General features: G+C 36.6%; 1 protein-coding gene across 2 annotated transcripts; it reads left to right on the plus strand.

Annotated features, from left to right (window-relative positions):
* LOC110689812 (nitrilase-like protein 2) lies at nucleotides 1–23,929 on the plus strand. Of its 2 annotated transcripts, XM_021866625.1 has the most exons (12): nucleotides 2–229; nucleotides 9,617–9,753; nucleotides 10,078–10,206; nucleotides 10,648–10,706; nucleotides 11,173–11,285; nucleotides 11,368–11,460; nucleotides 15,706–15,808; nucleotides 17,337–17,419; nucleotides 17,566–19,226; nucleotides 19,583–19,647; nucleotides 22,777–22,842; nucleotides 23,144–23,929. In XM_021866625.1, exons 1-9 carry the CDS (start codon nucleotides 20–22, stop codon nucleotides 17,605–17,607), a joined length of 969 nt encoding a protein of 322 aa, XP_021722317.1. In that variant the 5' UTR covers nucleotides 2–19; the 3' UTR covers nucleotides 17,608–19,226; nucleotides 19,583–19,647; nucleotides 22,777–22,842; nucleotides 23,144–23,929. The 2 variants fall into 2 exon arrangements, with proteins under 2 accessions (XP_021722318.1, XP_021722317.1); XM_021866626.1 differs by lacking the exons at nucleotides 17,337–17,419; nucleotides 17,566–19,226; nucleotides 19,583–19,647; nucleotides 22,777–22,842 and having other exon boundaries at nucleotides 1–229; nucleotides 23,588–23,929.
* Nucleotides 23,930–24,492: the final 563 nt, after the last annotated feature.

Genomic DNA, 24,492 nt, shown 5'->3' on the forward strand with positions numbered 1-24,492 from the left:
AGAAGTGAATGACGTTGAAATGTTGGCGGTTATTACCAGCTTGTCCTCAGCATCAATAACAACAGCAGCAGCATTTCCCTTGTTCACCACCAGTCAACCCAGATATCACGTGGGGTCACGTGCCGGCGATTTAACCATGGCCGTTAACTCAGCCAGAGTTGCCGTCGCCCAGATCACTTCTGTCAACGATCTCTCGGCCAATTTTGCCACCTGTTCTCGTCTAGTCAAGGTACAATTTTTTTTTATTCCTTGATTTTTCAATGATTGGCTTAATCCTTTGATCATACATTTAGGCAAATTGAGTTTTTGTTGATGAATTTATATAATAAAATTTTAATTTCCTTATAGTCAATGTAATTTGATTGTATTCTGCTGTTTAGGAAATGGGTAGAATCACAATCGTGTACCCGCGTGCCCACGCATTATTATTTTTGTCTCTAATTTCAAATGAGTAAAAATGTGTCCATTCGGATGTCCAATCCGATTTGTGAAGTCGGGTCAGGTCTATTTTTAATTTAAGTCAGGTTCAATTAATCAATTATAGAATCCATACTAGTTGAAACCTGAATTTGATTTTTTTCGGGTCTTTGGGTTAGTTTTGGGTCAGGTCGGTTTTTAACACCTCTAAATGTATCCTTGGGCCTTGATCCCTTGGGTAGACATGGTTTAACTGCGCCTTTGTACTCGGGTGTTCTAAAATAGAAGTCTAAACAATAGTAAAATGAATAAGAAGAAGAGAATAAGAAATTCGGTGTGGCGTAAATAATCACTGCCTTTGAAAACGAATTACGGCGCAATCGGGGTGCTCAATTGTATCCACCGGATCGTCCCCTAAGGTTACACACCGCTCTCACGCTAAGGCACTTTAGAGTGAGAGGTGGAGCCTATGCAAACTTATGCCCAAAGAATATAGAATGTGTCTAGCTTAATAGCTCTTGTGTTTTTCTCATAAGTATATGAAAAGATAAATCAGAAAATTTCTGACTTCAACATATATAGAAAACAAGAAGGAAGATGGAAGATTAAGGAAAGTGAAAAGCTGGGAAAAATCAGAAGTAAAACATGTGTTTTAATCAACATAAAACACCTCTTAAGTGAGGGGTTACAAGAAGATTGAAGAAGAAAAGAATCCAAGGAGGCCAAGCAACTCAACAACCGAACTCGCGCCCGGTCGGGCGAACTTCCTTCAATTTCCAAGCTCCCTCTCGCGCCCGGTCGGGCGACGGAACTTAGAATTTTACGACTCTTCTCGTGCCCGGTCGGGCGAACTTCCTTCAATTTCCAAGCTCCCTCTTGCGCCCGGTCGGGCGACAGAACTTAGAATTTTTCGACTCTTCTCGCGCCCGGTCGGGCGAGCATCAGCCAAAAGATTGGCTCTCTCGCGCCCGGTCGGGCGCCGGGTTAGGCCATTTGGATTCCTTCCTTTATTCCAACAATCCCCCACTAAAGGAAGGAAGAAAAATCAACAAAGAAAGGATAAACAACAAATTGGGCATAAGAGGAGTTTAATACATAACACTTAGATATTACATAAGTAATTTGAAATCTTAGTGCTTAGTGAAATGAGGCAATGAGCTACAAGTGCAAGGGTGGATATAACATTGAAACCCTTAGACTCTTGATCATGGAGTGGACTAACCTTGAAACTCCAAGACTAACTCAAAAACCTCACAACACATACATCACTCCAAAATTTACATAGACCCCGCGAAGAGATATGCTCTTTTATAGCCAAGCATATTCACCTTAGGTCTAGTGGAGGCTCTAGAAAACCGGCCAAGTTTTCATAGAAGATGGCTAGTCTTCACAACCACATAGGTGAGTCCTTTAACCGTGCATCTCAATAGCACAAGGGCCCATTAAGAATTTAGGTAACTCAACCTCACAAAATAGCTCACATTACAAACACCATCACCATAGGAACTAGGACAAACATAGTGTATTACATGGCCTTAAGTCCTATTCCCCTCGATGATTCTTCAACTTGTTTTCTTGCTAACCTTTTCGTCAAAGGATCCGCCAAGTTCTTTTCGGACCTTACATAGTCCAATGCAATGACTCCATTCTTGAGAAATTGCCTCACAACTTTGTGTCTCATACGCATATGTCTCTTTTTGACGTTGTAGTTGTTGTTATTGGCAACTCTAATAGCCGCTTGAGAATCACAATGTATGGACACTGGAGAAGAAGACTTCCCTCACAATGGATTGTCGGCTAGGAGACTCCTGAGCCACTCCGCTTCATGACCTACCAATTCAAGAGCAATGAATTCAGATTCCATGGTGGAGCGAGCTAGACATGGTTGTTTTGAGGACTTCCATGAAATAGCACCTCCACCCAAAACAAAAACATACCCACTAGTAGAGACAACCTCATCATTATCGGTTACCCAATTAGCATCACAATAGCCTTCTAAAACATTAGGAAAGCGATTAAAATGCAAGCATACCTCCATGGTACCTTTGAGATACCTTAGTATCCGTCAAAGAGCAACCCAATGATCTTCAATTGGATTGTGAGAATAGCTACTAAGTCTACTCACCGCATAGGCAATGTCGGGCCGTGTACAATTCATTAAGAACATAACACTACCGATTACCCTTGCATAGAGCTCTTGAGACACGCTAGAACCTTTGTTCTTTACTAACTTTTAGTTGACATCATATGGTACCTTGCTAGGAACAACATCAAAAGAGTCAAATTTCTTTAGAATCTTTTCTACATAGTGAGATTGACTCATGGAAAAACCATTATCTGTTTTCTTTAATCGAATTTCAAGAATAACATCGGCTTCTCCCATGTCTTTCATTTCAAATTTAGTAGAAAGCATAGCCTTGGCATCATTCACAACGACAAGGTTAGTACCAACAATAAGCATATCATCAACATATAAACAAATTATAACACATGATGACCCAAACTCTTTAGAGTACAAGCATGAATCCGAAGAATTAGCAACATAGCCATAACTCTTAAGAGTACTATCAAACTTCTCAAACCATTGCTTAGGAGCTTGCTTAAGACCATAAAGGGACTTTCTAAGCTTACACACTTTATGCTCTTGTCCTCTCACCACAAACCCTTCCGGTTGAGTCATATGGATCTCTTCATCAAGATCTCCATTAAAGAAAGCCGTTTTAACATCCATTTGGTGGACCACTAAGTCATGAATCGCCGCAAGAGCTACCAAGGTCCTAATGGTGGCAATCTTAGTCACGGGAGAATAGGTGTCGAAGAAATCTATACCTTCTCTTTGGGTGAAACCTCTAATGACAAGCCTAGCCTTAAACTTATCTATGGTCCCATCCGGTCTAAGTTTCTTCTTGAATATCCACTTACAACTTATAGGTTTAGAACCCTTAGGCAAGTCACAAAGGTCCCAAGTATGGTTGGTCATAATAGAATCAAGTTCACTCTTAATGGCCTCTTTCCAAAAACTAGCATCTATAGACCTCATTGCCTCATCATAAGTCTTAGGGTCTTCCTCCAAGAGAAACAAAGACACAACATGCTCATTCAAACAATTCATATCAAAGTCTTCTACCACAAAAGAAGTCAAAAAGTCCGGTCCAAAGGAAGACTCTACTCTAGGTCTCTTACTTCTCCTAGGTACAACTTCTACCACTTTGGTAGAGGAAGAGGGGAGACTAGAACTAGACAAAGAATCAACCAAAGGCACACTCACACTTTACTCACTAGCATGCATATCAACATTATAAGACAAAGGCTTGTTCATAGGAAAAATATGCTAAAAAAATACTGCATCTCTAGCTTCACAAATCGATTTATCATTTAAAAGCATGAACCTATAGGCCGCACTATTATGAGCATATCCAATGAACACACAATCAAAAGTTTTAGATCTGATGGTGGACCTTTTAAAATCTGGAAAAGCCACCTTAGCCAAACACCCCCACACTTTTAAAATTTTAAAATTTGGACTATAACCCTTCCAAAGTTCATAGGGGGTTTTATCCAATTTTTTATGGAGCACTCTATTAAGAACATAATAAGCGGAAAGAACCGCCTCTCCCCATAAATTATCGGATAAACCGGAACTAAGAAGCATGGCATTCATAGTCTCTTTTAAAGATTTATTTTTCCTTTCGGCAATACCATTTGACTGGGGTGTGTAAGGTGGACTTGTTTCATGTATGATGCCATTGGCTTCACAAAAATCATTTAAAGAATCTTTTCCATATTCACCACCTCTATCGGTCCTGACTCTTTTGATTTTCAAGTCCAATTGATTTTCAACTTCGGCTTTGTACTTTAAAAATGCACTTTCGGCTTCATCTTTTGTTTTAAGCAAATAAACTTTGGTATAGCGAGAAAAATCATCAACAAAGGTAATATAATAATTTTTCCCACCCCTACTAGTGCAATTTTAAAAGTCCGCTAAATCCGAATGAATCAATTCAAGTAATTTTGTACTTCTTGAGACCACTTGCTTAAACGGTTTCTTAGTATGTGTGGCCTCAACGCAAATTTGGCATTTGTCAAGTTTATCATCCATTGAAAAATTAATCAAATTCATGTCCTTTAATTTTTTCAAATAAGAAGAATTTAAATGTCACAAACGATTGTGCCAAACATCCAAAGACTCAACAATATAAGCAAAAGAAGTACTTCCAGTCTCATTCATGACATTCAAAACAAACAAACCATTATCGAGGTAACCTTTCCCAACAAAGTCTCCATTTTTAGACATTACAATCTTGTCGGCCTCAAAGACAAGTTTTAGGCCGGCTTTGTTGAGAAGGGCTCTCGAAACAAGATTTCTCCTAAGGGAGGGAACATACAACACATTATTCAAAAATAAAGTTTTTCCAGAGGTGAGTTTGAGATGGACCTTTCCTTTGCCAAGGACTCCGGTGGTACTACTATTGCCCATGTAGACATGATCGCCGTCGGTGACATCTTCAAACTCAATCATTAAAGCTTTGTTCGCACAAAAATGCCTCGATGCTCCGGTGTCCAAAATCCACTCAGCTTTGCTCTCCACCAAGTTGGCTTCAACCACCACTGCTACAATGATGTCCTCCTTTTCCACAAGATTGGCTTGATAGGTAGAACCATCTTTCTTGACACCATGTCTACGGGTGCACTGGAAAGCTTTGTGACCCACAACTCCACACCCATAGCATGTCACTTTGGATTTTTGGATTTTGTTGTTGTGAGAGAAATTGATTTTGGACTTATTGTTCCCCTTTTTCTTAAAGTTTTTCCTGTTTTTTGAAACATTCAAAGAAGATTCAACTAGATTAGCCTTAGAAGAATTAAGAGACAAATTTTCAAACTTATTAGGCGATTAGCCTCTTCGGTTCTCATGTGGCTAATGAGTTATTGGAGGGTCATGTCCTTTTTGTGCTTCAATAGGTTCCCGTAGTCATTCCAAGGAGGGAATTTCTCCAAGAGAACATTGGCTTGAAGAGTCTCACACATCTTCATGCCTTCACCAAGAATTTCGGTCACCAAATTTTCATAGACATGGACTTGAGACATGATCGGCTTCTCATCATCCATCTTAAAATTAATCCACTTGCCCACCATGTACTTCTTTTTACCGGCATCATCCGACCCATATTTCTTCTCCAAGGAATCCCATATTATCTTGCTTGACCTGAAATTGACAAACAAATCAAACAAAATATTATTCATGTGGTTGAGGAGATGGCCACGAACAAGCTTGTTGTCCTTCTCCTTCTTTTTCAAAGCTTCCGATATGGCCGGGACTGCCTCAGTGACATCTTCAATCAACACATAATCAACTTCTAACTGCTCAAAAAAGATTAGTAGCTTTTGTGACCATTTCTTATAATTGTTACCATCAAGTGGTTCCAACTTAGAGAGGTCGGGAAGAGTCTTGCTCAAAACACTATTAGTAATGGACATAATTCGTTTTCAAAATTATTGTAAAATAGAAGTCTAAACAATAGTAAAATGAACAAGAAGAAGAGAATAAGAAATTCGGTGTGGCGTGAATAATCACTGCCTTTGAAAACGAATTCTGGCGCAAACAGGGTGCTCAATTGTATTCGTCGGATCGTCCCCTAAGGTTACACACCACTCTCACGCTAAGGAACTTTAGAGTGAGAGGTGGAGCCTGTGCAAACTTATGCCCAAAGAATATAGAATGTGTCTAGCTTAATGTGTTTAGCTCTTGTATTTTTCTCATAAGTATATGAAAAGATAAATCAGAAAATTTCTGATTTCAACATATATAGAAAACAAGAAGGAAGATGGAAGATCAAGGAAAGTGAAAAGGTGGGAAAAATCAGAAGTAAAACATGTGTTTTAATTAACATAAAACACCTCTTAAGTGAGGGGTTACAAGAAGATTGAAGAAGAAAAGAATCTAAGGAGGCCAAGCAACCCAACAGCCGAACCCGGGCCCGGTCGGGCGAGAATCAGCCAAAAGAATGGCGGCTCTCGCGCCCGGTCAGGCGAACTTCCTTCAATTTCCAAGCTCCCTCTCGCACCCGGTCGGGCAAGGCTCGCCCTGTCGGGCGACGGAACTTAGAATTTTACGACTCTTCTCGCTCCTGATCGGTCGAGCATCAGCCAAAAGATTGGCTGCTCTCGCACCCGGTCGGGCGCCCGGGTCAGGCCATTTGGATTCCTTCCTTTTTTCCAACACCGGGTACATGTAGAACTTGCCTAATTTTTAAAATGGTCCATTTTACTTTGAGGTTAATTTTGTTTTTTCCCGTTCTTTGTATTTCAAATTCAAATGAGGTGGAAAATTGTCATCTTGGCTGAACATTATGATTTCAGTTACTTGACCTTAACTATCTTAAGTTCAGGGAATTCTGTTGTTTTCTGCTTTAATAGCGCCAAGTAGGCAGTTTAATATTGCTGTATTGTTCCGCTGTTTGCACATGTCTTGTTGTATCACTCCAATACCTTGTTATCCTTCTGATAGAGCTGAATTTTGGCCTTGATTACGTTGAAATGTAGGTCATGTCGTGTTGAGTTCCGATTCTTATGAACTTATAACCTTATGAATATAATTAGGGGATTGCAAACCCCCTAATTATATTATGGAGGCGCTTTTTTAACCGTGGATAGGATTAATGCTAGAACTTTACTGTTGACCATGAGTCCATGATTTTAATACGTAACCCAATGATGTGGGTGTTTCACGTTTGATATCAAATTCTTATGCAAAAAACTCTACCTGCAATCCATGTTTTTATGGAAATAGCATCCCTAATTTCGTTTCAGTTACTAATCCAATCAAGAACATGGTCTGAAATGTACAGGACAAAAACAATGCATTTATGGTTGTTCTGCATGAACCTGACTGCATTATCCATTCTAATGTTTTTTATTTGATTGAAATGCACATGGGTGGTAGACCATTCTTATAAGGTTGCCCTTATTTTGGTAATAATGGCTATGTCGGGGTTATATGATCCTGTCTAAGTGGAACCAATATTCCAATGTCACCAACGCATAACTATGGAAATTTGAGGAGTGGGAGATTTACCTTGGTAAATTTATGACAGGCAAGCCCAAACCCAACTCGTAGAATAGATCTTTGGAGAGAAATATAAGATTTTATTTCCTCATTTTGACTTTAATCTTTATAAGGAGTTATGTAGAAGCGATGGTAAAGTATGGGAGCTCTCAAGGAGCCCAACCTAACAGATATCATGCTCTCTTCTATATAAAAATTAAATTGGGACACTATTGCTTAATTTTGACAAGTCGACACTAGTGAAAGATAAAGTCGTCTTTGAAAATTTAAACGAAAACATTATTGTGTTAGTCCTGGAAGTCAACAACCTGGAGAAAGCTTTTCATTTCTTTACCATTAGCCTTTGTAATGTTGTCCACAAAATCATCACCTAAGCTTTAGTGAACTGAATTAAACTGTTTCTTTCCCACCTTACTTCAACCTAGTTTGGTTCGGGAATGGCATGTCATAGACCGTATTTCGATAGTTCGAGAAGTGATCTGCTCTATGAAGAATACATATGGGGCGATTGGTTTTATCTTTTATGGACTTGATAATTGAATTTAAGAAATTATTGGACATGCATGATTTTTGATTTTATGACACTCTTTGTTGGTAAGTCTAATTTCTCAATTGTTATTGAAGCAATAGGGAATGTGTATGTCTTCATAGTTGAAAATCTTATGGAATAGTGAACCAACACAATCATTTACTCCAAACACAAGGATATAACAAGGAGATCCCTTACTGCCTTACCTTTATGATGTGTATGGAGATTGGAGAGACTCAGTCAAGTACTTGAGGAAGCAATTGCATGATGGCATTATAATCTATTCTTTGCATAAGAGAAAATGGAACAAGCAACAAGCCAACAATCACGCACCAAGACTTTACAGGATTTGTGCAGCATCTGGCCAAAAAATCAGCTTTAGTAAATCCTGAATCTACTTCTCACGACACATTAATTTGAGAATCAAAGATTGACTAGTGATGCTCTTAGAGATTGATACTATAGACGATTGGAGCATTCCAATATGCTGACCTTAACTGTTAGGTGACCAGGAAAACATTTGGGCATCTCTGTGAGAAATTTGATAGACATTGAGAATCTATGTGAGAATATTGATAAAAGATTAGCTGTTAGAACATTAGTATGCCAAAATACTACCAGGTAGAGATTACATTAGTGCATTTTTATCACTAATGTAATCGAGCCACGAATTAATTGGTGAAGAGAAGTGTTGTCGTGTTAGCAGGCTTGCAAGATAACAATACTGCTAGAGGCCATTTCATGATTTTGGGACGAGTCTAGAAGAAGATATCATCACTATAGTGTTGCTATGTTTTGTAATTGCTTAAAATTTTATTTATTTGCTGGGATTAGCCCCTCTTTTGCACCCAAAAAAGTTAGTTTTTTTTCATCATAATTCAGTTTATGTGCAGCTGCTTTTTGTTCCCAGATAATAATACTTATTGATAGATTGATTCCTTTAACCGGTACAGTTCTTGATAAAATACATGTAGTCGTCATGACGTCACTTTTAATTCTTGAACTGAAATGTAACTAAACCCTCCGGTTCCAAAAAATTTACTCCGTAATATGTGCACCATTTTGGTTTGAACTGAAATTCTTCTAAACTTTCCATTGCTTTGAAGAACATACTATAAATTATTAATGATCCAATTTCTTTAATACATGAAATGAATTGTTTGTCCTAACAATCTCAGTAATTCATCCTGTTTAAGTATAGAAAAATGTTATCTTAAAAGGGTTATGCTAAAGTAGCAATCAGCTGCCGGCAGAAAATTACCCGTGGTATATATGTTAGGAGCATATCAATAAAAAAATCTGTCAATTCTGTTTTAGCACTATATAGGGTATTTAGTCACCTCACTTCTCCATGAGATTTAAAGTTGGTGTAGGTCAATGCATGGTTATACTATTGTCTATTAGGAATTCAAAATCTTACGATAATTACTATTTTGTTACATTGAATTTAGGTTGACTCTAGCATCTTCATGGTCTAATTTTGTATTTTTGGTTTAGTTAAATCAAACCCTTTGGGTTATCTTTCTATTTTCTCCCACATTCTGTTATACGCTTGAGTCTATAATCTTACTATTGCTACATGGAGCTCAAATTTACTATCACAGGAAGCAGCAGCTGCTGGGGCCAAATTGCTTTGCTTTCCAGAGAGTTTCTCTTATGTAGGTGCTAATCTTGGGGACAGCGTTAAGATTGCGGAACCATTGGATGGACCAATAATGCAAGGATACTGCAGTCTTGCCAGGTGAGGTACTATCTTACATAATATTTCTAGTTTTATTAGTTTTAGGCCTATCTATCATTGATCAGATGAATAATGCTTTTAGCAATTTAGCTTGTATAAACATATCTTCCTTCCCTTTAATCTATAACTTTCGCCTTTGGATACTTTCACCAAATATTTTTCCCTATGTTTCATTTTCAAATCAATTTGTGGGTTCTTGGAAAGTGTTACAGTTCAAGTCATGTGCATCTATGGATATTTTTTGAGTCAAAGTCATATTCTCAAGGTGAATGACATTTCCGGCTTCTTGCTTCCTTTGACTGTTTTCTTTGGCATGGATTGCAGAGAATCTCAGATATGGTTGTCTCTCGGAGGTTTTCAGGAAAAGGCATCTGACGATTCTCATTTGCGTAACACACATGTGATAGTTGATGATACTGGAAAAATCAGAAGCAAATATTCCAAAATACACTTGTATGTTTTACTGCTTCCTTTCAATTGACTAACTTCTTTTCTTTTTTATCAAGCACTACTGTACCATTTTCTACAAGAACGAACATTCTGAGAGTGAGGGACCTCATGCCATCCTGCAGTGTTTGAGTTCTTAACTTGCAAACTTCACTCGTGAGTGGGTACTTCTGTACAGGAATTTTTGAGGTGAAATGTGCCAGGGACCTGAGAAAACTGTGTATAACTTACTTTTGTACGAGATGAAATTACAAAATTGTCAGACATTCAAGAGCTGGCTTTTTATACCTTTTTTTTGTCTCCCTTGAGCTCATTATTTCTCTAATTATGATCCTGATTAATGTGATAGCATGCCCCCAAAAGGCCAAAATAGCCAATGAACTTTGGGGAGGTTGAGCAATTAAAAGGTTATTAATTGAGATCCTTGTCTTGTTTACTGTTTTGAAGGTTTGATGTCGATGTCCCTGGCGGAATGGTTTATAAGGAAAGCAGTTTTACTGAAGCAGGTTAGCAACTTGTATTCTAGGCAGTCGGATTGAGACAAAAGCCATCTGTGCCATCAAGTTTTGTCACTTTTCCTGGAAATGCCATTGAACTTACTAATGTTTTCAATTATCCCAATTTTGTTTACCAAAATGATGTAAAATTGCCACTGTGTACCATATAAAATTTGCAGTTACAGGTAATACCTATTGCTATTCTTGTGCTGTTTTGTAAATAATAGTGGTATTTGGGCTGTTTTCATCAGCAATGGTTGAATAAGAAAAACTCATGACATTAGTCTAGTGGCTTTTTTAGGATTAGTGACAATACACCACTGGTACAAATACTAGATTTTGTTCTTGTTTGGTCTTATAACGTTGCCTTATTCTTTTATTTTTTGTAAATTGAATTGGCAATTTTCTTTCTTCATCTCCTAGGATATTTACAGAATACAGATTATACTCTTTTGGTGATGTACTCAATTTTCAGGCAAGGATGTTGTGGCAGTAGATAGTCCCTGTGGACGCTTGGGCCTCACTGTTTGCTATGATTTACGATTTCCAGAAATGTATGAGTGCTTACGGTTTCATCATCAAGCTCAAGTAGGAATAGCACCTCTATTGCTGTGAATTTTAAGTTGGTACAACTACTATGCTACCTACTTACATCTTGTTTAATATTCAGGTTCTATTGGTACCTTCAGCATTCACAAAGATAACTGGTCAAGCCCACTGGGAGATACTTCTGCGTGCTCGTGCCATTGAAAGTCAATGCTATGTAAGGGCTTGAATTATCCTCCCCCCCCCCCCCCTTCACCCTTCCCTCCATCAAGACACACAGCAGTACATCACCCACTCTCTCTGGCTGATTCCTCTCATTGTGGCAGCATTAATAGTTTGATGCTGTGCAATATTATAGTACTGTGCAGAACCATGTTTTAAACTCTATTCTCAAATCTCATGCAATGACCATTGTCCTGTCTCATGCTATCTAAGGGCTTGAATTGTCCCCCCCCCCCCACCCCGACCCCCACTCCCCCCCCCCCCCTTCACCCCCTCCCTCCACCAAGACACACAGCAGTACATCACCCACTCTTTCTGGCTGATTCCTCTCATTGTGGCAGCATTAATAGTTTGATGCTGTGCAATATTATAGTACTGTGTAGAACCATGTTTTAAGCTCTATTCTCAAATCTCATGCAATGACCATTGTCCTGTCTCATTTCAATCAATATATTTTGGTCCTGGACTCCTAGTTTAGCAAATACTAGTTGATATGAAGTGAAAGACTAAGTGAATCTCAACTGGAGAGCATCAAGGAGTGAAAGGGACCTATTATCATGAATATGAGAATATGACATGTGATGAAATTTACCATAAGCGCCTAATTACTGTTTCATATTTGAAACATAATTTATGGTTCTGTTTTGGCAATCACTAGCTGGCATGAAGCTAAAAAAAAGGTGAATTACAACTAAAGATCGTAAAGGAGGGAAGAACAGGGCTATTACCATGACACAACATATGAATGAAGTTACTTACACTATAAGTCCATGTATACTTCTAGCAGTTTAACACCCTTCATCTTGAAGATATAACCATCCTTATGTTGAGTCTACCTAATTCCTGCAATATCAACCTTGTATCAAACTCAAGCTTGTGCTTCTGTCTATGTTTTGCATTGCTTCTTTGATTGTGTGGGTCATGAAATTTTCAAGAACGGACTCAAAGCCAGATTTTTGAGGAAGGGGTGGGGTTTGGTTATATTGTGGTCTTTGTTAGTTTTGGTTTTTTTGGTTAGGATGACGATTTGGGGCTTGTTGATTTTGAGGAGGGGGTTGATTGTAGTGATGTTAAGGTTTGTTTTGGTTTTTGTTGTAGTTGTTTTGTGGAGGGCCTTGGTTGTGTTGTTTCCATCCCGTGTTTTGTTGGGTTTCCAACCTTGGTTGTAGGGTTGGGAGTTTTGATTATTTCTTTGTCCAACCGCCACCGTTTGCTCAAGAGTTGAATTACAATAGGACATGTGATTGTTTCGTCCACAAGTCTCACAAGACATGACTTGTGAAGAGGGTAGCTTGCGGATGTGAGGGTTGCTTGGTTAGCTTGTGAGCTAGCATATCAAATTTTGATGCAATAAGATCTTTTCACTAAGATCATGAATACCACCCTTCTTTTATTGGGTTTGCCTTCGATCACCTCCATATGCTAGTGCTTAGCGACTTCTTCAATCATTTTGTAAGCCTCATCCACTGATAGCTTTTTAAGGCTACCATCGACTCCGGAATCAAGGTTAGCCCTTGAAATAGGAGTGAGACCATCATAAAAGCTTTGCACGATGATCCATGATGTAAAACCATGGTGGGGACATTTCCTTGTGTAATCCTTGAAGCGCTCCTAAGCTTCCCTTAGTGTCTCATCTACCTCTTGATTGATGTTGGTGATTTTCCTTCTTAACTCGGCGGTCTTCTCTGGAAGACAATACTTTTGAAGGAAAGCTCTTGTTTGCGGTGAATTCTCCATTGTTTATTCGGGTCGGCCCGAAAGAAGTTTTTGGAACTAACGAGGAATTTACCATGGGTGAAAATTTTCCTCCTACTCGACCATTGCTATGAGACTATGACCACCCCAATGCTTTCCAACTTCAGAGTGGCATACTTCTCCCCTCCAATGCAAACAATTTTGGGCTTTCACCGCAACTCATCCGAATGATCCAAAGTGATCAATTTAGGGGAAGTTTTCATTAGTGCCCTTTCGCTCATTTGGACAACTTCCTTGAATTGTGCACTACGATAAAGCAAAATAACATCACTAAAGAGTTCATTCGGATGCATATGTTCCAATTCTCTCTCCAAAACAAGGCAAAATATTGGTTCACAACCGTGGAAGAGGGATCATTGGGAACGTGGGATGAAGTAACAAGAGCTTTCCTTAGAAAGTATTGTCCTCCAGAGAAGACCGCCGAGTTAAGAAGGAAAATCACCAATTGAGGGAAGTTTGGGAGCGCTTCAAGGATTACACAAAGAAATGTCCCCACCATGGTTTTACATCATGGATCATCGTGCAAAGCTTTTATGATGTTCTTATTCTTATTTCTAGGGCTAATTTGGCCAACCTGGTGGTAGCCTTAAAAAGCTATCAATGGATGAGGCTTACAAAATGATTGAAGAAGTCGCTAAGCACTACGCATATGGAGGTGATCGAAGGAAAACCCAATAAAAGAAAGGTGTTATTCATGATCTTAGTGCAAAAGATCTTATTGCATCAAAGTTTGATATGCTAGCTCACGAGCTAAACCTAGCAACCTCACATCTGCAAGCTCCTCTTCACAAATCATGTCTTGTGAGACTTGTGGACGAAACGATCACATATCTTCCTATTGTAATTCAACTCTTGAATAAGCGGCAGCTGTTGGGCAAAGAAATGATCAATACTCCCAACCCTACAACCAAGGTTGGAAACCACAACAAAATACGAGATATAAACAACACAACCATGACCCTCTACAAAACAACTACAACAAAAACCAAAACCAACCTCAACATCACAACAATCAACCCCCTCTTCAAAATAAACAAGCTCTATATCGCCATCCTAAGCAAAAGCAAAAAAACCAAGAACAAAGAAGGAACAAAAACCAACAAATTGAATATCTGTACAAAAAAGAAGCCAAAGAATTATTTATATCCCCCTAATTAACATAGTAAAGTTTGCAGGAAAAGATGGGCGCGGTCGCGCCATGGCTTAGAGAGGCCGTGCCACGCACCCTTATGTTGGTGAGGCCGCGCCTCCAAAAATTCACGAATTCTTACCACAACAGGAAGTACTACAGCAAGGTGGAGAGGGCTCTCCACTGATCTAGAGAGGCCGGTCCATGTGGCATGGTCGCGCTGAATCCTAAACACCAAAACTGACTTTGTGGGCAAGAACTTTAGTATCATGTGGGAGAGGCCTCTCCACTGACCAAGAGAGGCCGCTGCGCCACATGTTTGAGAGGTCGTGCCACACCAAACTCCTCAAAACTGATACGGGAGGCTGGAACCTTAGGCCAGACTTGGAGAGGTCTATCCAATGGACAGAAGAGGCCGCGCCAGCAGGAGAGGTCGCGCCACTCCATGGAGAGGCCGCGCCCCTGCTCTCTTCTCTTTAACTTGGCTAGAGCTCATTTGCCTTGGCTTCTTTCCATCATCTCCTTGCTTCTAACTTTGGTTCTTTATCCATGAGCTTCAATTGGGTGTCTTTGGGCCTAAAATATCAACAAAAACACAAACAACCTGTGAAGTATATAATACACAAAAATTGCATAAAAATAGAGTAAAAGAGAACCAAAAATCAAATTATCAAGGTTCAATGACACCTTAAAATTATATCAAATAACAAGTTACCAGCTGTATAAGATAGTCAAGAAGAGAAACAGTTCAAATACCATAATGAAGGAGCCAATTACTTTAAGATGGAAATGGGAGAATTGTAGACCAACTTATTTGATCGTATGTATCTTTAGCTAATTAATCAGACAACTGTAGTATAAGGACCTCTTGAATATACTGCTAATTGATCACAAATACAGATATAAGATTAGTATAATAAACGACTCATATTAAATCTATATGATATAACGACTCAGATCTAACCAAAAATATATAAATCGTCGTTAGTCTATGACTTTTCTAGCATTTTTAATTCATTAAACCAAAACGTCGATCTTATGTATCCTGGAAATACTGTGAGCATATTATACAAGACCTCTTCAACATGGACCAAGCTTTCTTCAGTCTTTATTCATCATCATAAATGTTACTTTCTACTATAAATCATTTATAAAAATGTTATATTTTAAGTAGAACTTGTTTGCTGAATTAGATCTATCAGCTATAAGATTTTCTTTAGTGTTGAAACCTTCGGGATAATGGTTGATCCATGGATCTTTACTTCTATAAGAATCTATAACTAGAATTATCAAATGGGAGTTCCGTCATTGTATGTGTTTCATAGAAAACATTTTTAATGACCCTTTCTTTTGCAGGTGATTGCTGCAGCACAAGCTGGAAGGCATAATGATAAAAGGGAAAGCTATGGAGACTCTTTGATCATTGATCCTTGGGGAACAATAGTTGGGCGGCTTCCTGGTAAGCTAATTACCTTGTTCAAATTTCACAGGAGAAAACTATTTCATGAATCTCTCTCTCAATTTAGATTGTCTATCAAGATTTTCTGAGTATATATTATTTTTATTTTTATTTTTTTGAATTTGTGAAATGAACAATCCTTGATAAAAAAAATAAATGATGTGACACAGTACAGAGTACACCTTTCTTGTTGTTTCTGGTAAGGTTCCTTCTTGCATATTAGTAAAGCCAAGCATCTTTTCAAAAGCATTTGACTCTTTTAAGGCTTAAAGACAAACTTCTGAGCTGTTAGTCTGTTACATGATGTTATTACCTCAAAACAGACGCATTTCCCATTGCCAAAGAAATCTATATGCCAAATACTCCTCCGTCCCACAGTCAGTGGGTTGGTGTGTGTCCCTGATGTAAAGTAAGGGCCTGTTCCGATTTACTGAACCGAACCGGACCGAAAAAAAAAAAAAAAAAAAAAAAAAAGAGTAAAAAAAAAAAGAAGCTTATCAAAAGTCGTGTTGATACGAATGTGGGGTATTCCAGAATTGAAGATTAACTGTCTAAGGCCACTGGGATGTAATCCACAACCACACTACTAAGTTAGTTATTAGAGATGAAAGTGAAAGAATTTGGAGCCTTGATATGAACCTTACCCTTAGTTTGGAACCAATCCTTTGGAAGTGAAAGAACTTAATATCTCAGGATCACAAGGCGAGAAATAGTTTCACTCTGGGAGTCCTGGAAAATCATCTTCAAAGGACAAACTAAACTATCTTCTCTACTACACCTCAGTCTTTCGAGTTTAAGGTAGAAGAGAGAGGGTTTCAACAGAGAGACATAAATACTAAATGAATACAACTCAAGCCTATTATTTCCGGTCTCTTTTATAAGTTAGATAGTGTGTTAATTAGAGAGAGGGAAAAGGAAACAGGCATGCTATAATTTTCTTCCTTGTAAATTCCTGTTCAATCACTTCTTTTATGTTATCTACTTTCCAGATCCAGCTTTTGATGACCTGATAAAACCCAGCCCGTCCAACTAGAGTCATTTCTCGCTTACTCACAATGCACAATGTTCCCTTCTCCTTTCGCTTGCTGATTTCAGCTTCTCAAGGTCTTACAGCTAACTCACGTAGAGGTCATTTTAGGTTTTAAGGTTTCACCATTCTAGAGATTGCATCCTAAGTCTGAGGCTGTCATTTTCCGAGTATCTAATCTGTACTCCTCACCCTGGTTTATGATGAATTAGTTTAGTCAAGGTGCGATCATGGCCATTTGTATGTATCCCATGCTACTTGGGTCATAAAAAAAAAATTAATCAACAAAAATATCTAACTTCCTAAGTTAATACAAACTATTTACCAATGTTAAGATACGACCCCAAAAAAGAAATGTTGGTATAGTTCTAAAGAAGTAGAAGAAACTATAGCATAGTTTGGGACTTTTGGATATATTGAAATACTCGACTTCTTAATTTACTCAAGTGTTGGCCGGATGCTATTTGTGTCTCATCGTCCCTACTATCTCTATTTTTACAGATAAGCTGTCAACTGGAATAGCTGTAGCAGATATCAACTTTTCATATATTGAATCTGTGAGAATGAAGATGCCCATTGATCAGGTACTTATGACTGACACTCTGACAAAGATGATGAATCTATGTTTCATTATTTGAATGTTTATGATTTTATAGCAAGAAATACATTTAGTATTTCAATATTAGTAGGTAGTTACTAATGCAAATTACTTTTTACAATCTTGTTTCAGCAACGGAAGCCTATTAATTTCTGGAAAGCTTCCTCTATATGATAGCCTATTGGTTTCTGGAAAGCTTTCTCTATATGATATCTGAGTTCCTGAGTAATGTAGATGTAAAGGAGTTGGCGCTTGATTTTGTCTTATGAATCTATGTACCATATATAGTTTAATTTTTTTTTTTTTTTTTTTCATTATTATGATGGGACTGTGTACCATATAGTTGGTGAATTGGACAATTGAATGATCTCTAATAATGTAATGTTTTCTTCATAAATAATACTGGTATATTAAGGTTGGGGGGTGTAAAATAGAATGGTGAGGCAGAGTTACTAGTCTAGCATCAATATAGATCTTGCATTGGGAAAACATAACATGCATGATTCGAACTTTTCCACACCTTCTTGGATTTATTGTACCTTCTACTTCCAATACAAGACTGCCTTTCAAAAGAAATACTTCATCCGTTAAATATTAATTGCAACAAAAGAATATTTTATATCTCACAAATAATACCCCTTTGTTGCAATTAACATTTAATGGAGGAAGTAACATGTGATGCAGATTTTATGCATAAATGGAGAATCAATATTCATTATGTAACACAAAAGTTCCAGTGAAACAAACTTATGACAAAGCAAAAGCTTCAATCAAACGTACATCAAAGCACATTTATTGTAAGAAACGAAACTAAAATGCTGCTATGGAAGAGCCTCCTGGGCAGATTCTCTCGAACTTCAGTGGCACTTTCATTTGGTTTTTCAGGCTGCACCATGTTCATTGGAGTAGCATTGGTTGCTACAACTGGGAGAGCAGGATCTTGTGCCGTATTTTTCGAGCTTTTACATCAATAATATATTACTGAGCTGATGAAATATTCAGAAGGGATTCGATGGTACTCTGACTACTCTATGCGAGTGTGGCAATGGAAGAAAATCTGATTACTAGCAAGAGAAGGAACGTTGTGTAGAGAAATGTTTTCCTGCCATGTAAATGAAATAAGTTTATATACAAAACTATTTGTGAAACCAAATTGTCAATGTAGAATTTTCCTATCCTACATTATAAAAGTTTAACTTGACTCTTATGAACAGTGTTGTGACCTTTATAAATAAAAATGTGTATTTACGTAATTGCTTCTATCATATGTGTAGCTTATAACATTCCACGCATGCGCTCCACTTTTTTTTGTTTTTGTGAATGGAATTAAAAAAAAAAAAAAAAAAAAAAAAAAGAAAGAAAGGAGATGGAGTGGCATAGCAACAGATACAAAAGCCGGCGAGTCCAATTCAACGATTCCAAGCCTCAATTTGACATTCCACCTTATAACATTCCACGCATGCGCTCCACCTAATTATCATCTCCCATTCTCTCTAATCTCGATTATCAGATTCCGTGCAACCCTTCATCTTACCATTCAAACCGTTCAATTGCCAGCGAGTCAGAGAAGATGGAGTGGCATAGCAACAGATACAATAGCCGGCGAGTCCAATTCAACGATTCCAAGCCTCAATTTGACGCCACTCTCACCGACAACGAGGCCGAACATCTAGAGTCGTTCATGGGGGTTAAAGCTCAAAGTTGGCTTCCTTTCACTGGACTATAGAGGGGATTATCTTGACGTTCCTCCTTCCGTTTTCAAGCACAAAGTCATTCGTAATCTTCTATTACAGGTAATACGAAGTTCTATTTTCAAGGGTTTTGATTAATTCTGGGTATTATTCCTTTTATGATTTCACGGCCTGGGTCTTCATTTATTTTCTCTAAATTGATTGGATTATGAAAAGAGAAAAAAAAAATAAAAAATTGGATAATTGCAGTATATGAAGCACCAGGAACAATGTATGCAAATGAAATACACCAATTTGATTGTCCTAAGCATTACCCGTTGGAAGGCCTCTTTCTATTCTGCTCAATTGGTTGATTTTCATATTAAATTTGCTTTTGTACAACACATTTTTACATTTATATGTTTTTTTTTTTAAAAAAAAAAACAAAAACAAAAATTGTTCTTGTTGTCGTTTGACAGGTGATCTATTCACCCCGGCCTCGGCTTCAATTCACCTCATATATACAACGGCCATATATGTTAAGGTAAACTCTTCTTTTTCAGAATTTGATTTTAAGGTTGTTGTATTTTTGTAATTTTTGCATTCTATACTTGTATGTTCTTCTCATGGTAGTGTATATCCCACTACATTGTTTTTGGAACAATCTAGTGCCATTGTGTTTTTTAATCAATCGCATTATTTTATCTCATGTTTCATGTTTGGCTGTTGTTGGTATCAAGTTGAGCAGAATTATCCCTTTATAAGTGTTGAACAACATTTCATCATTTGCTGTTTTGTGCTAAAAACTTGAAATACTTTTTAGCTAATAGGTCTCACTGTCAAGCTGATTATATTCATCTCTACTGAGCTCTTTCCCTACTTAGATTTAGTTTGGATGTTTTGTGCTGTGAATTAACTTGTTAATCATATGGATTAGTCTTAACTATAAAACCTTTTATTGTAACCTATGACTTCATAATTCTGTTATGCGTTATGTTTTGTGCTAAGATGCTTATTGAATATCTACAAGTCATTCAACTCAACTCAATTACGAGTCTCATGGGGTGTGGGTTGATCCATTTTAGTAAACTAATTAGTCTTATAATTCTTTTTCGCCTGTATCACTTCCTAATATTATTTTGCAGTAATTGAGCTTATGGCTTTAGGTATAATATGCCTATTTAATTTTTGCATTGTACAGAAGTCCTACTACCTCTCCCATTGCATGTCTCTTTACTTGGTGAAAATTTCTGTAATGAGGGTTGTCTTGGCAGTAAACTTCTCATTAACTTGCTTAGCTGATGGATCTAATAGCAATATCTTATGTCTGTTGCTCTGAGAATACAGTTGCTGATGTTATTGGAAACTAAGAACCTTGAGGCTTTCTTAATGATGCATAGTTTATAAGAAGATAAAATGCACTAATAAGAAATCAGGGTGTTTCCATTTCTAAAATATTAATTAAACCACGAGCAGGGCCTCTAATATTTATTTGACTATATAAATAATCTTTTATATGCTAATGGTATGGTTCTTACAAATACTTTTTTGTATATAGCCTTGAAAATATATGTAAGTTTGTTTATTTATCTTTTTTTAAATTGCTGTAATATATTTTAACTGCTGTATGACATTTGGCATGTAGGCGTGTTTTTTAGTGATAAGTCATAAAAATCTAATTTAGCTTGCAAGTTATTGTTGCATTGTAATTCTTTTCACATTCCATTCAATCAAATTTATTATCACTTATAATTTACTGTATTTATGCTCAAATTTCATTCATTCATTCATTTGGTGTCATCAATCCAAGCTTATATAAAACTCAATACGGGGTAGAGTTTCTAACTGATATTGCATGTAAATTTAACCAAAGGTTTTATAGTTGAAATTCTAATTATTTATATGTATGCTTGTTCTTTGCAATTATTGTCATTTACAATTTATAATAATTCTTTTCAAATTCCATTCATTCATTTGGTGTCATCAATTTAATATAATTAAAACCCCTGTTTATTTTGTTGATGAGGTGGTAATTTACAATAATTCTTTTCAAGTTCCATTCATTAATTTGGGTTTTTGTTTAAGATCTTTAGGCTGTACTTTGGTTTTGATTTTGGGGGTTGTAGAATTTAGAATTTACAACTGTTGTTGAGTTCTTATGGGATGCAAATGGTTCTTTGTCAAGCTCATTAAATTTGCTATTGACATTTTGGGGTTAAGAGCGTAAAATGAGACTCTGGATGAATATTGAAGGAAAGGAGACGACGAGTAGTTTCTTATCAATCTTAACCTACCTTAGAGGTGTATTGTTGGTAAAAGATACCACTTTTCCGGTGAGATTTTGGTGCTAATCATAGCTGTTGTGTTACGCCATCTATCGAGTCACACAAGATATGATTGCGGGAAACTCTAAGGCTATATTCTTGAAGCCCTCTAATTTTAATGGTACTGGCTGTATGTAGTCTGAGAATTATGAAGTATTTTTGGTATTTGCTTAAGTATATGTATTATGTATTTATTCTGTTGGATGTAGCACTAATCTGTCTAAACTCCAAATGCTGATTAGGTAAATTATTGATAGCAATTGTTGTGTAGACCTTCTCAGTCTTTTCGTGCTCCATCGGTTTTGTGTTTTGATTTTGTTTGCTTTGTGGTGACGTGATTTGCATCTAATGAGTATCATCTTAATGATTTATCAATGTAACTAATGTTTATCTATCATTTTCCGATATGATTCATGTATTCAAAACGGACATGTTAAAACTTTAAGGCGCAATTATAAATTTGAGTAACTAAATATATTAATTGTAACAAAATTTTGCTTAATTTTATCATTAACTCCTGTTATACTCTTCGTATTTTCAAAATAAATTACTTGAATCATAAATGAACTAATAGAAAAGGGAAAAGAAAAAAGAATAATCAAAAAATGTTACACTTATTAACTAACCAATTTGGTTTTTGTAGCTTGATGTACAATTTGTAGTTTTTTGAATTTCTTATAATTTATAAGTGAAATGCAAAAAAATAATTTTTATATTTCACGCGCAAAATGCTTGCTAATTGTAAGATTTATAACTATATATGTACATCGTACAAGCTATTTAAACGCTTTACATTGTAATCCTTTTCCAATTTGTCACATAAAACCAACATAACTAAATCAAGCGACCACTCCCAAAGTATAAAGACAAGTTATGATAGCTTATTCGCATTGGCTGGTTATATCGCGCGCATCGCATGCGTTGACCACCCTAGTATTATGAAAAATAAGATTGATCACCTCAATCTTTTAGAAGGCATAATTACAAACCGCCAGACACTATTTAATATCGTTATCTATCTCCACATATTAAAAATATAAATATTCCATGATTACAATCGCACCTACAGTAATCCAAAACAAGCAATCTATAAGCATACATCATAAAATGAAATTAATCATCTTTTTGATTCAACCCTCAAAATTAAACACAATAAAATTAATCATCTATTTGATTCAACCCTCAAAATTAAACACAATAAAATTAGTGTTTGAAACCTTCAGGATAATTGTTGATCCATGGATCTTTACTTCTATAAGAATCTATAACTAGAATTATCAAATGAGAGTTTCGTCAGGCCATCAAGTTACATTCATAGAAAACATTTTTAATGACCCTTTCTTTTGCAGGTGATTGCTGCAGCACAAGCAGGAAGGCATAATGATAAAAGGGAACAATAGCTGGGCGGCTTCCTGGTAAGCTAATTACCTTGTTCAAATTTCACAGGAGAAAACTATTTCATGAGTCTCTCTCTCAATTTAGCTCCTGATTATGTTTATCAAGATTTTCTGAGTATTAATTCTTTTTTAAATTTTTTTTTTTTTTTTTTTTTTTTTTTTTTTTTTTTTTGTGAAATGTACAATGCTGATCTAAAAAAAAACAAAACAAAAACTTTATCAAAAGTCATGTTGATATGAATGTGGGGTATTTCAACTAGAGTCACTTCTCGCTTACTCATAATGCAATATGTTCCCTTCTTGATCACGTTGCTTGCAGATTTCAGCTTCTCAAGGTCTTACAGCTAGCTAACGTAGAGGTCATTTCAGGTTTTAAGGTTTCACCATTCTAGAGATTGCATCCTAAGTGTGAGGGCTGTCATTTTCCGAGTATCTAATCTGTACTTCTCACCCTGGTTTATGATGAATTAGTTTAGTCAAGGTGAGATCATGGCCATTTGTATGTATCCCATGCTATTTGGGTTATAAAAAAAATTTAATCAACAAAAATATCTAACTTCCTAAGTTAATATAAACTGCTTACCAATGGGTAAGATACGACCCTAAAAAAGAAATGTTGGTATAGTTCTAAAGAAGTAAAAGAAACTGTAGCATTGTTTGGGACTTTTGGATATATTAAAATACTCGACTTTATAATTTTCTTAAGTGTTGAATGATGTTTGTGTACCATCGGCCCTATTATCTCTGTTGTTAGTTGTTACAGATAAGTTGTCAACTGGAATAGCAGTAGCAGATATCGACTTTTCAAGGAGATTTAAAGGAGTTGGTGCTTGAATTTGACTTGGAATCTATGTACCATAGAGTTGTTTTTTTTTTTTTTTGTTTTTTTTTTTTCCCTATGATGGGACTGTGTACCATATAGTTGGTGACTTGGACATTTAGTAGAATGATCTCTAATAAAAATAATTAATGTCATGTTATCTTTATAACAGTACTAGTGTTTTAAGGTTGGGAGTTGTAATATAGAAAAACATGTACTTATAAATTGTTGTATGTATTCTTTAGATTGCATAGAATTTGAAACATGGGTTGTTTTTTTTTTTTTTAATTATTATTTTTTTATTTTATTTTTATATATATTTTTTTGGATCAATTTCTTTGAAATTTTAAATTCCTTGCATGAAGTCAACTCATGACTAGTAGCAGACCTAACGAAAAAAGTGTTTGTCAATAATTTGAAACACTCCCTCATTCTGATCTGCTTGATCCGCGTTCTAATGCATGGGGCTCCTTTAATATTCATTGGTTCTTTGATGATCCTACAACTTTCCATATTATCGGCCTCTTCAACCAATGGATGATTTTGTTTATTGAAAGTTTACTAGTGATGGAACCTTTTCATCAAAATCTCCATATGCAATGCTCATTCAACACTGCTCTTCTGTTGTTTCTTCTGTTTAGGTTCCATCTTCATGGTGGAAACATTTCTGGGCTTGCCCATCCTTCCTAAGTGGAAGGTTTTTGGTTGTAAACTTATTCATGATGCGTTACCGCTTACTACTAAGCTTTAGTCCAGGGATTAACCAGTAGACCCTAGGTATGTTTTCCAGTAAGATCAGAAGTCAATGTCTCATCTCTTTCGGGATTGTCCTTTCTTCGGTTGCCTTT

This window comes from Chenopodium quinoa, unplaced genomic scaffold (assembly GCF_001683475.1).
Source record: "Chenopodium quinoa cultivar QQ74 unplaced genomic scaffold, ASM168347v1, whole genome shotgun sequence".
Taxonomy (NCBI): Eukaryota; Viridiplantae; Streptophyta; class Magnoliopsida; order Caryophyllales; family Amaranthaceae; genus Chenopodium; species Chenopodium quinoa.